The following is a 15,990-nucleotide window of genomic DNA, read 5'->3' as shown; positions in this document are numbered from 1 at the left end:
TACTCTCTAACACACTACTTGATAAATGACTATATGTGTGTATGGTTCCCTTTGTGAAGAAAAACATTCTAAAATTTGTGCCAATTCTTCCCTTAATAAGTTTCCATTTATGTCCTTGTGTTTTTGTTGCAGAATCCACTGTACTAATACTTTAAATAATTTTAAACACCTCAGTCACGCCCCTTTTAAAACTCCTTTCGTGTACACTGAAAACATTTAACTCCATCAATCTCCCCTAATAGCTCATATCTCTTAGTCCCAGAATCAGCCTAGCATCTCCTCTCTGGACTTTCCCTAGCACGTCTATGTCATTTTTTGAAATATGGAGACCAAAGCTGAACATAGCACTCCAGATTAGGCCTCTCTAGTGAGATATAACTTAAGCATAGCCTCCCTTCACACCTCATGATATATAAATAACGTCCCATAAGCATCCCTGATCACTTCTATACACTCTGGATATAAATACTGATGTGTCCATTATAACTTCTAAATTCTTCTCAGAAGCCTGCATGCTATCCACAAGCCCCTATAACTGCTTAGCTGATTTTTCACTATCTGCCCTTCCACCTAGTTTGGTATTATTTACACTGTTAACCAGTTACTCTACACTTTGCTCCTGCCATCACTCCAATAAATGTTAACCTTTGTTTAGTCTATCCACAAGGCATTTTCCAGAATTCTGCAGGCTTGTTTTGGTACTTTTTTGCAAACTGTGATTTGGCCGGCCTCTTTTTGAGGCTAACAAGCGGCTTGAATCTTGCAGTGTGGTCTCTGGATTTCGGTTCATGAAGTCTTCTGCAGATGGTTGGCTCTGACACATACATATCTGCCTCTTGAAGACTGGGACTTTCCTTCACCATAGTGAGGATTCTTCTGTCATTAGACGTGAAGGTCTTTGACCTTGACCTACCAACCCCTGTGCAATTACTGCGCTCACCAGCACCTTCATTCCTCTTAATGAAATTCCAGACAGTTGATTTAGGTAATCCTAATACCTCCAACGGTTTTTGTTCTCTTTCAGCCTCATAATAGCTTCTTTGAATTTCAATGGAACAGGTCTGGTCTTCAAGTTGAACAATGACAACTACAGACACCAAAGAGCAGAAAAGCAAGCCGAGGTATCTTATGCTTACACTAATGAAGCAATGAAACACTCCTGAGGACTCACAAATGCATGTGACAACAGTTTTCCGAAATATTATGGTGCCTTGATATGGGGGGTTGGGATGGTCATTGGGGGCTGTTTGACATGTATTAAAAATTGTTTTATTCTCGACATGTAACCAAAATGTATGCAAAGTCTGCAATGTACACTTTAATTACGTATGAATTGTTTGATCTGCAATTTTAAACTGTGGAGCAGAGGAGAAAATCAAGTAAAGATGCGTCTTTGTCTCGGACATTATAGAGGGCACTGATTATACATTGTATATTTATTTACAGACCTTCAAAAGCAAGCAGAAGGAATAAAAAAAAACTAGTCAGCTGTTCTATGGATAATATTGTGGCTTGTGATTTGGTGCTCTCTCCTTGAAGCTCCGGGGAGCTTTTTACTTATTTATTTACTTTATTTTTTAAGTCTGACTCTTCAAATATAAAGTGTCCTAGTAGTATAAAGCATCCTATTAAAATAAACTTTCAAGTGAAACACACATACACCAGTAAAACTAATGACACTATATTCGGTTTTATTTTTTCTTAAATACCATTACAATTATTCATAAATACATTTTAACATTTATTTAATTTAACAGATATGGCTCAACACTAGAGTTTAGTTTAGAGTAAAGCAGATCTGCACTTAGGGGTACACAGTTCCTAAAGTCTTGTGTTTATTTTGTTGCACCACAGGAAGTTTTAATAAAAAACAAACTGGAAAAGCAAGGTCAACCCCAAAATTTAAATTGTCAAAGTGAACAAAAATAACTCTGAATAGACTTTGTAAGTAATCTGGCTTAAATTCATAAAAATGAACAGTAATAGAACATAACCAAGGCCTGAAATTTTCATTTGACAAACACCATCCATAAATAAACATTTCAAAAGCTAGTGATGTAGTTACACAGCAGCATTATCTATGTTCAAGTTTCAAATTAACTATTTTCCATCACATTAAAAATAAATTAATTCTTACACACTCATCAGGCTAGTATTTGGCTTGTTCATTCAGCACCAGTAAAATCATCACAGGTCCCAATCCTCTTGAATTAAATTTAAGAACTTGCAGCAAGGAAATCAGTTAATCAGAAACACTGAACAGACCCTGTCAGTGCAGAATAAAGACAATCTGAACTTTTTGAATGAAGCTTTTTTCTTCACAAATAATGAAATTCTAATATACGTTGGCTTCTTTCATTATTTGCCACTTTTTTCATTAAACTATCCTACGGAGAAGACTGGGAAAGTATTAGCAAAAACTTTGCATCCATTTTTTTTTTTTTTAAAACACTACATTAATGAAATTGCAAAATTCAACCAAGAGACACATGGTATTCTAGTAAAATTCAACACATGAATGTATGTTGCAATGTAAAAGTTTAGCTTGGTTCCAGGTGCTTCAAAAGAAAATGGTATAGTGTAGTTAGGCAAACTTTTGCCTAAAACTGAAAAGCCTCAATAGGCAGAAGGTTTCTCCAAATCAACAACCTTCCAACAGCAATGACCCTGGACTTTAAATGCTGTCTTTATTTAAGTCTTCTGGCCAGTACTTGTCATCCATGTAATGACTGGAAGATTCATTATGGTCAATCGAAAGTTCATATGCACCCATTGCCACTTTCAATTGAACTTCTGCCTCCCACTGGGCTTCTACAAGTTTGTAGAGTTCCATGGCTGCTCTGGCATCCTGTACTGAGCAATGACCATTACTACCACACTGAAAGAGAAAGACACAAAAAAAAAACAAAAAAAACACAACATTAGAAGAATTGTGAGTAGACCATTCAGTCCAACAAGCTTCTTCTTCCTATTCACCTACCTAGATCAGTGGGTTTTCATCATTAATGGACTCAGTTTCATCTGATTTTGGCCAATAACACACACACACACACACACACACACACACACACACACACACACACACAGTAGACCCCTGCAAAGACACGGTCTCAGTCATTCGCAGATTTTTTCGCAGATTTCTTTTATTAATTATATGCACACTTTGGTTACCACAAAGTAACAATCTATTATCTTTTTATTAAACTTTACTTAAGTTATCTAACTTTTACAATTTTTTTTTCTTCTTTAACATCATACCCTCAGCCTATTATTTGGACTTTAAAAGATTATATTATCAGTCTATTGTATTGGACTATATCTTCCTAAGATAATTGCAGCTTTAACTTTCTTCACACCATTCCTGGGAGGTTCATTCTGGTGTGGTTATAAGGGGTGTGGATAAAGAGAGCCAGGCTATTTCTATTTTATCCCTTATACCATAATAACCATTATTGACAACATAATACACACAATAGCTGTATCACTTGGCAATAATAAGAAATCTATGTCAAACCTACTGTATGTACAATATACTAACTTAACCTAAGACTACAAAATGTCAGCATATTTGCATCTTATGAACAATTAATCTGCAAATGTTTCCTCTAATTTAGATACAGTAATTTGTTAAAAGAAACACACAATTTTCCACACCTCCCACCCATCTTCATTCTGGACGCAATACAGGTAGTCCCCAGGTTATGGACATCCGACCTACGACATACGAACGGGGCCGCAGCTGCGATGCACGCGCCTCAGTAACTGCCGCTCCATCATCTTCGGCCTACGGACGCTGCAAGCGGTGGCTGGAGGGCGGCAATTCCGCTGCCCGTGCAGTGTAGTGTCCCTCGGCGGCTCCCAGCGGCAAGCGGTTTCACAGCCCGCCCACCACACACGCCTGTCCCATTCGTTCTTGGTGGACGGCTGGTAATGTTGCAAGCAGTGACCCGGTTGTGGCTGAACGGGGCGGCAGGGGGTAGCATTGCAGCGTGCATCGGATGGCTGCCTATTGAATGGGGGCGATTCACTACCCGCCTTTGGGTGCACCGTGTTCGTTCTCGGTGGTCAGACGCTGCAGGCAGCATACTGTAGTGGAGGCGACTGTGAGGTGGGCTGGTGATGAACCGCCCGTCGATGCTCCCAATCATTCTCAATAGCAAGCCTGGTTGTACTTGTATGCACATAGCAGGAAGTTATCTCGTCAGTACATCAGACGTGTTGACGACTGGTGCCTTCCTGCTGTGATAGCGTGTACGGTGCTGTGCAGAAGAGCTCATCTTAACCTTTTGTCTTCACCCTTCAAGAATGTCTCTGAAATACATATCTGATGCAAGTGCTGGTGATACAGTAAAGAAGAGAAAAACCATCACCACTGAAAATAAAGTAGAAATAATAAAGAGGTCAGAGAGAGGTGACACTCCATCATTCACTGGCAGAGCACTTGGTTACAGTCGGCCAACAATAGCATTTATTAAATGTACGTACCTTTTCCGACTTACATAAAAATTCAACTTAAGTACAAACCTACATTCCCTATCTTGTATGTAACCCGGGGACTGCCTGTACTGGTCAGTCTTGAAAATTCAGTTATACATAGAATACACTCTAACTCTATATGCCAAGCACTCATTAATTCAACTTCAAATCTTTCATCAATACCTTTAAAGAGCTAACTGCAAGTGTTGCCACCTAGTTCCTGCTATAGCAGGCTGTATGCATTCGGAATTTACATTTTATACAAAAATCTTTAAACATTTATCAAACAGCCATGATGTCACAATGACTCTTCAATCACTCTGAGAACACATCAGCTCAGGCTGTAGCAAATATCCTAGAGCTGAATAAAACTGAGGAACAACTGGAGACCTTAAAAGTGAAGTTAACCTTCATCTCAGAGGGATGTCTCAAACTAATCACAGGTCTTACAATTCTGGAGGGCACTCACTGTCCTACGGTAGTCTCAGCATACAACATAATGGAGGATCTGGGCTCCTAACTAATGAATGGAAATGTAAAAACCTATGGCTTTGGTGCCAAAACTGATGAGCTGTTGAATCAGATGGGCATGTAAGAGAGGAGAGCAGTGATATGATGCATTCCACCTGGTCTTCGCTAAGATTTCAAAAAACTGGGATGTCCATCCCAAGAAGGATGTATATAAGCTGATCAGACACTTTGATCCCAGGCAGGCTCCTGTTATGGAAAAACATATTGAAGGATACACAAAACTGAAACTTCTGATGAATCCATCAGCACAGCTAATACTGGACAGTATTTACACTGTGCTTCAAATGAGGGTCTCTCTTCTTCAGTGGAGCAGGCCAATTACAGGAAGGGTGCAAGACAGCATTTTTCTCCAAGGGTGACAGAGATAGCATTGACCTACATATACTGTATTTCCCAGTCAGCTCAGCTGACTATGAGAGAATCTTTAGTAAATAGAAGTATTTCCTCACAAACAAGAGAAAGTCACTCAGTGAGCTAAACACCAAGCACCTCACAATCATGTACTACAATGGAGATGTGTGTCAGATATGTAAATAAATCAAATTAGCACAGCGCCAAGTTAAAACAACTTGTACTGATTAAGTGCATTAGAGTAGAATTACCATTAGTTTGCTGAATTCAGATTTTTAAATGTACAAATTACATTTTTATTTTTAGTTATGCCTTCAGCTTTTACTTATTCATTAGTTTATCCCATGAACTTCTTAGCCATTATGTTTAGGTACAATAAGGCACAGTTGTGGTAGTGTGCCTTTTCATTAAAAGGAATGTAAAGTGCCATTTCACGATGTTTGTTTTATTGTAGTTGTTGCTGCTTTTTTACAGAAAGACAAAAAAACGGTGAAAACCAAAAATAAAAAAAAAATTAAATTTGTGGGGAGTAAAAAAAAAAAATCCTGATTTCATAGGGCCCAACATAAAGCATATTAAGAGTGAAAAGGCAAGAATATGGCTGAACTGAATGTGTATATCTGAATATGAATATTTGTACATTTTCAAAGTTTATTTTTGTTTCAGTACTTACAACTATATTAATGCCACATTTATGGCAATGAGTTCCCCTAAACGACATATGCTATATTAACACTAAAAATACCTACAATAAATAGTGATTCTACCAGTATGCACTCCTATTCCCCCATATAATGTAATCTATAAAGCTGAACATGTGTCTGTGTGTTTGCCTGATACAGAAATCCACTAAACATTTTTGCTCTGGGAAATTGACCTAGTTTTCACAGCTGCACTTTATTCCACCCCAGGTGGCACCTCACCCCAACAAACTATTATTCGGCTTGTAAGCTCACTTAATAGCAGGATACCCACATTACCCGCTGGCTTGCCCAACTCAAAAGGTGGGCGGCCTTTCTGGAGAACTCTGCTTTGAAATGGAAATGTGTCCTTTTTCTTACTGGAAATAATAATAATATTAATGTACGATTACTATCTTGGTGAATTTAAAAGATTGGGCAAGAAAAAAATAAATAAAACATGATGTGAAAGTCTGTTCATCTTTCAGATGATTCACTATTATTTGTTAGGTCTCAGAACTTAATTGACATATTATGTCTTACTTCAAGTAAGAGGAAGACAATTCCAAATCTTAACACTCAACAGTCATGGACTCCTCTAAGTAGCTGACAGAGTATCTGAAAATAAAGATAAATGAAGGCTAAAGGCTTTAAAATGAGATCTCATTTTTTTTTCCTGTCTACAATTTCTACTGTTGGAGATGCCATTAAAAATGACAATAAACAGAAACTGCTGAAGGCAAGATGAAATCTGAGGACCAAGAAAATATCTGATTGAACAGTCTGTAGCCTGGACATGTTTGCAAAGCAAAACCCACATTTGGATGCACCACAATATTGGCTATCTGGTCCACTGCATGGTATTAGTTCCAAACATGACCTGGGTGGAAGAGGTGCAGCGAGGGTTTACCTGTGGATCTAATCACACGCCTTAATACTTAAAGTATGCAACACAACACTTAGAGAAACTACTACTAGTTTAAGAGGCTTTCTTAAACTACATTTCTGGATCTGATAAAGAAAATTGTGAACTTTCTGGATGCAATCACCAAAAGTAAGTTGAGAAAAAGAAAAATATTTGAAGAAAAGTTTGCCTTTTTTAAGCATGGAGGTATATGCTTTAGGGTGGTGTGGTAGTCAGTGACACAGGAAGTCGTACAATTAATTCTTATTTCCCAGATGAAAATAGGCAGGATATTACAAAACAATGACCATAAAACATGTTAGTGATGAACTACTTCAAAACAATTCTGAAATTGTCTTCACAGTCCCCATACGTTATTATCATTGAAAAACTGTTGGTAGATCAAACATGCAGTGCAAGCAGGAAAAGCTAAGAATAGTTTAACAAGAAGCATTTTGCAAGCAAAATATTAAAAACAACAAAGATATAAAGACTGTTAGCTAAATAGAAGAAACGGTTGAAGGCTTTGATTTTTGTAAAACACAGTACTACCAAGTACTGACTGATGTGCCAAAACTTTGGCTTTGCAACATACTATTTGTTTAATTTTACTAATTTTTTAATAGAAATTGGTGATTTTAAATTTGTAGAAATGAGCCGTGTTGAAGAGGCTGTATTAAGCTCTTCCACTTAGAAAATCAACAAAACATAATTGTGAACAAGGGTGTCCAACTTTCTAGATACAACTATAAATAATGCAATACAATCATATTAAAAAGTCATAAGAACAGCTATGAAACTGATGCAACAAATACATACAGGTACATTTATCCTTTTTTAGCTTGTTACCAAACTGGATTGAGTTTACAATGTTTTACTTAACTACTCCAATTAAAATCACGTGAATATTCTTCTTAAAGTGCTTTTCATCTCACTATAATTTCTAAGGCAAGGTTGCCATCTGCTGGACAATGTATGCCATTTGATCTTACCTGGATATTTTGATGTAGCAATTCCTTTGCTAGTTTCCGAAGTGATACAGATTGCTTTCCTGGGAACCCGGCTTTCAGTAGAAGAAACTTCTGCTTGCTGGTGTCCCTTATTAGATGCTTTGGATGAAAATAACCTAATACCCTAAAATCATTATGCAGAGCATGTCCAACCACTACTTTTCCGTTTAATATTTGCAGGATCTGAAAATAAAACAGAAATTTGCGTTCAATTTATTTATTTATGATGGTTAAGAGTTAAATGCTCTGCAGTATTCGTAGATCCATGACTTACATAGCTAATACATCTGAGGTGACCGACACAACACTTCTTTCAATTCAAAAAGTAACTTTCAAAACATTGTTAAATTTAGTTACATTAATCTTAATATTCATCCATCTACTTCCCCAGTTTAGGACTGCTGAAACAACAGCTTACACTGGCAGCACTGTGCAAAAAACTGGAATAAACCCAGAGCAGGACACTGGTCCATCATAGGATGCTCTTTCAAACTCATACTGGATCAATTTAGACTGGCTAATTTTCCAGTCATGGACGAGTTTAGTATCAAGATGGAAAACCAATGTAAACACAGTAGAATGTGCCATCACTGTACAGGTTGTGTCCATACCTAGACCTGAATCCAAAACTCTGGGGCACTGACATTGTTAACTCCTATGACACAATATCCAGATTCTAAATGTTAGCACAGAAACAGGAAGTGAGACTTAGTGATTAAGGCTTTGGACTTGCGCTGAAGCTGTGGGTTCAAATCCCACTACTGACACTGTGCAAACATGAGCAAGTCAATTGATTAGCCTCTGCTCCGATTGGAAAACCACAAAGAAATGTAAGCAATTGTATTATAAATGCTGTAAGCCACCTTAGATAAAGGCATCAGCCAAATAAGTAAATGTTAATGTTGTCCTAGTATCGTTTTAATACAGAAACTGCTATACTTATTACACTTCTGTGGTTATGATCAGCCTTTGAGACAAAAGACCAAAGAACTTGATTGCACAGAATAGTGATGTCACAATAGCAAAAATTTCAAATTTCAATATGATACCAAGTATTGAAATTCAATACCATTTTCGATACTTAACACAGGATTGCAAAAATGTTTTTATTGCAAATAAAAAAAAAACTGACAACCTTTTGTAAATCTTGCTGAGATAGAATATACACGAACCCACATTAAATAGACATTTAAATAAAATGAACTGTAATGTACACGAGCCTATTGAACAGTCATTAACTTCAAACAATAACTAAATTAATAGTAGTGCAATCCTAATGAAATACAACTTTTAAAAAACAAATCAATAGCAGCACACTTTAATGCTGTGCATTACAAACGCAAACACTGCAAATTACAATCTTGTTAATTCTTCCAGTGTTTTGTTTTTGTTTTTTGGTTTTTTTTTGCAAGAAAAACTACAATGTCAATATGCTCATCTGTGAGGCTTGCCCTTTTTGGGCTACAAATAAGCCCAGACATACTAAAAACATGCTACAAAGCAGCAATGAACTAATACTTCCTTGCAATTTGAGTAAGATGAGGTATTTTTTCTCATTTGTTTCCGTCACGCCAGTGGATCATCCCCTGCACGAAGTTAGAATATTAGAACAATCTAGACAACAGGCCATTCAGATGAGCAAAGCTCGCCAGTCCAATCCACTTAATTCTTCTAAAATAACATCAAGTCTAGTTTTGAAAGTCCCTACAGTCTTACTGTCTACAATGCTACTTGGTAGCTCATTCCAAATGTCTATGGTTCTCTGTATAAAGAAAAACTTCATAATGTTTGTGCGAACTTTATCCTTAAGTTTCCAACTGTGTTCCAGTTTTCTTGAACTCATTTTAAAATGACAAACTCAATCAACTGTACTAATTCCCTTCATAGTTTTAAAATCTTCAATCGTGTCACCTCTTAATCTTCTTTTGCTTAAACTGAAAAAGCTCAGCTTTTTTTTTATCTTTCTTCATAATTCATCCCATTTAGCCCTGGAATGAGTCTAGTTGCTCTTCTCTTGATCTTTTCTAGTGTTGCTATGTCCTTTTTTTGGCCTGGAAAACAAAACTACTTAAAATACTCCAGATAAGCTCACCAGCACATTATAAAGCTTGAGCATAACCTCCTTGGACTTCTGCTCCACACATTGTGCTATATAACCTAACATTGGAAAACTTTCCAAGAAACATCCTTAAATGGGTAATAGGCATGTGAAAAAACACTTAAACCCAACTGTATATCTCTTGCCCCAAATTAGTTAACTATTAGGTCTGCATAATCAAAAAAGTTTCATCCTACCTCATTTTTTGCTTCATTGAAAGGAATGGCGTTTTTTAAGTGATGACTCCATATGCCACTCCAGGGGGTACGATAATCCACAACTGGCTGTTTGGGCTTGATATATTTGTCATATAAGACAGTTCCATTATAACTAACAATGCTACATCGAGCCAGCTCACTGCAGCACCCTCTTGGCCCTGTACCAACCATTTCACAGTCAACTGCGACCAACTTACTGGGCATCAGAAAAGGGCAAGGTGTACTGGGGTAACTAGAAGGTAGAACTCCAGCAGAAAATCCAGTGTTACTCTCCCAGAGTCTAGATGATGATGTCACAATTTTCCCATTTTGTGCCATTTCTTCTGGCACCGCTTTAACAACATTGCCAGGTAGACACTCTGTTGAATTTTTCTTTACACCGTTCACCTGGCTGATCTTGTCAGTATTGCCTCTGCCTTTTAAAATACCAACTTTTTCTAAAAATGCTTTGCGCTCCATAATGCGCTGTCTCTTCTGAAATCTCTTCTTCTGCTTCATAACTCCTTTGGGACATTCTGTTAAACCAACAGAAGACTGGAAGCATGGCATACTATTGGCTGCACTTCGGTCTTTGTGAGATGAGACCAAGGTGTCCCGTTGGTGGACAAGTGTGACTAAAGCTGGCAGTGGTTTCATCGTGATTGCAGTCGGCATCTCTTACATACAAATTGTAGTAACACAGAGCTTTAAAAAGAAAAGGCAGTGAAAATGAGAATTGTTATTTATAATATTTGTTCATAGTCTTTTAAAATGAACAATAAATCCTTCTTAAGCAAATTACATAAAATAAATCTTACTACATCATACAGACTGTGCTTTAAAACCGTTCCTGACAAAAGAAAAAAAAATGTAAAGTTCTAAACTCCAAATGAATTACTAAAGACTTTAGAATGTGAATGTGTTTAGTAGTATAGGGCAAAGTCATTTATTTTTTGTAGTCTTTTTTCATAAACCAATTCAATCACAAATGCTGACAAGTACCTGCTGACAATCTGTTCCAAGGTTGATCTGTGTAATTAAGACTATTATTTTAATTACCCAAAAACTGGGTTTCTATAGGTAATCGGCTCAATTGCCACTTTAGATCCATCCACACAACCAGCTTTAGAAAAATAAAGCTTTTATTTATATTCTAAAATAAAATCATGGTGTTTAAAATAATAGAAGTACCAACATAATTACATATTGATGTATGTACATAGCATATACATATATTCAGATATTGTCAGAGACGGCTGGGGAGGCGACCTGGCTGGGACGCCCAGGAGGACCGGAGGAGGGCTTGCACCTTCCCCAGACCATGTGGAGGCGATCGCCCTGGTTGCTTTGGGTACCACAGGTAGGGAGCATGGAAGCTCAACCCTGTAGGGGCCCGTGGTTATCGCCAGTGGGTGCCCCAATGCCTTGGAAAGCCTGGACCTCAGCACTTCCACCTTACCCGGAAGTGCTGGGGGAAGAGGAGCAGGGACACCCGGAGTATTTCCAGGGATACAGCTGACACTTCCGCCACACTGGGGCGTGTCGGTGGGAGGTTGCCGGCAGACACCTGGAGCACATCCGGGTGTTGATAAAAGGGGCCGTCTCCCTTCATTCAAGTCTGGAGTCGGTGGAGGAGTGGACAAAGCAGGAGAAGAGACACAGTAGTGTGAGAGGCCTGGACTTTTGGGGAAGTCTCGGGGATTTGTGTGCACTTGACTTTTGTAAATATTGTGTAAATAAACGTGTGGTGGTGAATTTGCCATGTCTTCCTGTCTGTGTCCGGGGCTTAGTCCACAATATCTATACAGGCATGTACTTACGCATATATTAATACACAAAAGTACTCACATAAACACAACTATCAGAAATGATTGTACCGCCTGTGTTTTGGCATTTCTCACAATAAAAACCATCCCTGCTTACTCAACAAATAACTTTGGGTATTTTTTTTTGACTTGCCAGGCACTGTACCTTTGTTTTAAAAGTAAAGGGGCGCTAGACAGACGAGGCCATTTGCATGTTGGTATGGGTTGTTTTTTTGGAAGAAAAAAAAAAAAAGGATATTTTAGCATAGTGATTCCCAACGTGGGGTGCAGTTCAAGAATTTAAGTACATAAATTTATAAACTGAAAAAATAGAAATTCACTGTTAAAAAAGATAAGTTTTTTTTGTTTTTTTTTTAACAGAAATATTTATATAAACAGAAGGGATGGTGAAGAACGCTTTCATTTATGATTTTACAACCGGCTTGGGTTTTTCTACTTAGAAATTGTTATACCATTAAAATAATATCAATTGTAACAATGATTATAAAATTTTGCAATATAACAAAAATATAAAACGATCAAAATATTACAGAAAAAGCTATCATTAAAGTTATATTTATGAATATCACGTCTCATATGTTTTCAAAGCTATTTGCTGTATTTTCATATTATTTCTTTTCTTTTTAACAATTTCTTATTGATTTCTTTGTCAGTACTTCAACTGTCCTTTCCCTCTTTTGTTTCCATTTTCTTTGGAAGCTTGTTTAGACCAAATTAATGACATTATGGGCTTCCTCTACGTAAGTAGCAGTTCACTTTTTGAATAGGTAATAATAAGAATAAGGTATATGTTACAGTGGGGGACATGATGATTTTAGAGAGGCCTTGGTGGGGCATGGCCAAATAAAGGTTGGGAACCAATGTTTTAACACTTTGCCACTATACATGGCAATTAGCAATAGGGACACCTAGTGACCAAAATGAAAACTACAGGAACTGCAGAAAAGCAATCACTGGCTTTGCCCGTTAAAATTTACATTCAGCTTAACCTTAACACCGGCTATGTTTAAGGGACTAATGGTCGACCCGAGAACTCTGCATATCGCCCAACCCTACTTCTAAGATGTAAAGGGTATATAAATCACGACTTATTTCTTTTGTAACCTGTGGAGAAAAAAGTCCAAATACTCGCGTTTCACAGGTGTAGATAGACGGGCCTCACAAACATTCACGAATATTCACCGGGATGGTGCAGTTCGTAGGTCCGACGGGGACAGAAGATCGCAGAAGGGTCTAGCTGCAGCTTGCAATACCTATGATGTAGGTCAGGTAATGCCCACAACGTCAGTCACAAAATGCCCTTTGATAAAGATAACCCTCCTACAACCCTAATGCTAACCATAGTGTAACGGGACCCTAATGTCAATCATATTCCAATGTGATGGGTGTTATATGACTGACGTTGAGGGTGCTTCGTGATGTTGGTGCATTACAGCAGTGTTTCCCAACCTCGGTCCTGGGGGCACACTGTGGCTGCAGGTTATTGTTCCAACCAGCTTCTGTTTTTAATTGGACTCCTGGGCTAATTAAGTGATGCGTTATTTCCCAAGTTCTGTGTTTTGGGAACAATATAGAAATTAGGTAAAATGTATGGCTCTTGTTCAGAAAGCGGATGCCAAAAACCAAAAGTATACACCAGGGTTAACTTTAAGATTAGGCACCTCATCTAAACTTTAAGATTAGGGACCCTAGTGTACCTTACCCCCACGAACCTAAAGTTCAGGGTTTGTAGTAGAGGTACCAGTCTAAGTGGCGTCCGCTTTTTGAACAAGACCCAAATGTACCAAGCAGTTATACTGGAATAATGTATTTTTTCTTTTTAACAATATTTTCATCTTGATTTTTCATTCTACTTTTCCAGGTGTTCTAATTGTTTAATTAATCCATTAATTATTAATTAGCAGGTCTGATGCTAAAGTAGTTGCAGCCTTTGATTATTCAGTGTTTGCCAGCGTGTTTGCTCTGCTCATTTTTAATTGTCATTAATAAGATACAACGAAGGGGGGAAAACTGCAAAGGGCAAAATATAATAAAATCAACAAAAGTTAAGCATTTAATTCTACAGCAAAAGCAGAAATATTTCTAAATGCCTTACAAATGTAAAAATCATGCTGCTGTGCTTTTCTGAAGGTAGAGTAAGAGAAATAAAAAGCAGCTAATTAAATAAGATCAGTGTTATCATCAAGTGTTGTCACTGATTAGGAATCTGGTTGGAACAAAAACCTGCAGCCACAGTGTCCATTACTTCACTCCACAGAAGTGCCACTCGCAATATGGCGGCGACGCTGACGCACGATGCTGCTGGTCATGCGGCGTCTAGTAATTCTATGTCAATGGTGTCACCAGTTAGGAGTCTACAGCTGTAGCCTACACGAGCTATGGAATATACAAGTTCAGTGTAAAGTCAAATTTCAGCGAAATCGGTTACGGCAACTGGCCTTCTCATCAAAATCCTTGCACACAGAAAAAGACATCATTTGGCTTCTATCCCTTAACCTTAAAAAAATCTGCAGAGCCGCCACCACGTACATTAAAATAAGCACTATTCATCAAACAGCACTGTGCCACAACCGCTCACACTGAACGTGACACTTAATAAACTGCACCACACTTAATAAAGCTTCCAAAAAGCTCTCTTACAATCAGATTCAGTTAAGATGACACCTGTAAAAACTAATATATATATATATATATATATATATATATATATATATATGCATATATCCCACTGCCCTTACCTAAAATTCATGGATACATTCGCCGCATCACAATAGTCCACGCTCTTCAACATGAAAAATAATTTTACAAAACGTACTGATTCTTTTTCTCGCCATCAATATTACATGGAAATATTTTACAGCCTATAGTAATAGTCACCCGTCGAACTTTTAAATCCTTATAAGGCTTACTATTGATAGTACCGAAAGACCTAAAAGACAGCGTGTCCGCATTCAGTTCGGGCCAATTTTCAGTAGAATACAATATGTAAATAAAAGCTGATATAAATTTCACCGGAATAATTTAATATTAACCACTTAAAGCTAGCATTTTATACATTAACCATATCATACTTACTGCCGTTTCTCTTTATTCACACGTGGCCCATCAGCTGTGATCTGCCCGGGCATGCTTAGAGCCGAAGTTGATTGGCTTACTACAAGTATAAAGTCCGCCTTCCTTCCGGAAGTGACGTACATATTATGCGTTAAAAGGCCTTTGTTATTATTGGCCAAGCTAACTATCCTTCAGAGTCAAGACAACTAGTGGATGAACTTTGTTTTCTACAGCTTATCAAACAAAAAAAAAAAAACACTCGCAATGTAAAATTAACGAACAAAGAAACGTTTTTCTCCAGGTGTCAAGGAGGTGTCAAGGATTCAGGCATACAGTCAAAATCCGACTCTAATTCAGTGGCGTCTGCATTCTTTCTTAATAGTCTGCGTGATGCAGAAATGTTTTTTGGCTTCGTCCACTTTCGCTTACCAGAATGTAGATGCTGCAGAACCATTGATTTCGCTGTCAGAAAGTGACATTTAGCTTTAATTAAAAGGTTTAGCAAATAACAATATTCTCAAAATTCTTTTAATCCAAGTCAGGGTCGCAAATGTATGTAATCGTTTCTAGAAAAATACTTACTAATCAGAAACGGTTCGACTTTAGGGAGTCTGTCTTCCCAATTTTTTGGGGTGGAGCTTGAGTTGGGAGATTGGAGGTGGCTAGGAATGCCCACCACTCCAGTCCACATGTGCGTTTTGGTGGGGATGTGGTCATTCACAACTATGAAGTTTGAATTTCAGTATAATTTATAATAGGATGTTATTTTTTCCTCCCTACCCCGGTTTCAGGTAAAAAAAAAACTCCTGTTAATATTATGTAATTCCTTATGAATAAAGTTTAACTGAAGGCCATAGTCATTA

The 15,990-nt window shown here is 37.6% G+C and overlaps 1 protein-coding gene across 3 annotated transcripts; it reads right to left on the bottom strand.

The window, feature by feature from the left end:
• Window positions 1-1,996: 1,996 nt before the first annotated feature.
• On the bottom strand, window positions 1,997-15,748 carry LOC120541437 (apoptosis-enhancing nuclease-like). 3 transcript variants are annotated; one of them, XM_039773059.1, is made up of 4 exons: window positions 15,710-15,748; window positions 10,248-10,952; window positions 7,935-8,135; window positions 1,997-2,878 (listed from the first exon to the last, which is right to left on the bottom strand). In XM_039773059.1, exons 2-4 carry the CDS (start codon window positions 10,920-10,922, stop codon window positions 2,675-2,677), a joined length of 1,080 nt encoding a protein of 359 aa, XP_039628993.1. In that variant the 5' UTR covers window positions 10,923-10,952; window positions 15,710-15,748; the 3' UTR covers window positions 1,997-2,674. The 3 variants fall into 3 exon arrangements, with proteins under 3 accessions (XP_039628993.1, XP_039628991.1, XP_039628992.1); XM_039773057.1 differs by lacking the exon at window positions 15,710-15,748 and adding an exon at window positions 15,149-15,225; XM_039773058.1 differs by lacking the exon at window positions 15,710-15,748 and adding an exon at window positions 14,812-15,071.
• Window positions 15,749-15,990: the final 242 nt, after the last annotated feature.

This window comes from Polypterus senegalus, chromosome 12 (genome assembly GCF_016835505.1).
Source record: "Polypterus senegalus isolate Bchr_013 chromosome 12, ASM1683550v1, whole genome shotgun sequence".
Taxonomy (NCBI): domain Eukaryota; kingdom Metazoa; phylum Chordata; class Cladistia; order Polypteriformes; family Polypteridae; genus Polypterus; species Polypterus senegalus.
This window is presented reverse-complemented; position numbering and strand designations above follow the sequence as displayed.

What these genes read in the sequence shown, in the direction of transcription:
- LOC120541437 (XM_039773059.1), bottom strand. Translation starts at nt 10,922, where the DNA reads ATGCCGACTGCAATCACGATGAAACCACTGCCAGCTTTAGTCACACTT. An exon ending in TCAATGAAGCAAAAAATGAG is followed by an intron (nt 8,136 to 10,247) that starts GTAGGATGAAAC and finishes TTTTATTTTCAG; the next exon opens with ATCCTGCAAATATTAAACGG. An exon ending in TGCTACATCAAAATATCCAG is followed by an intron (nt 2,879 to 7,934) that starts GTAAGATCAAAT and finishes TTTCTCTTTCAG; the next exon opens with TGTGGTAGTAATGGTCATTG.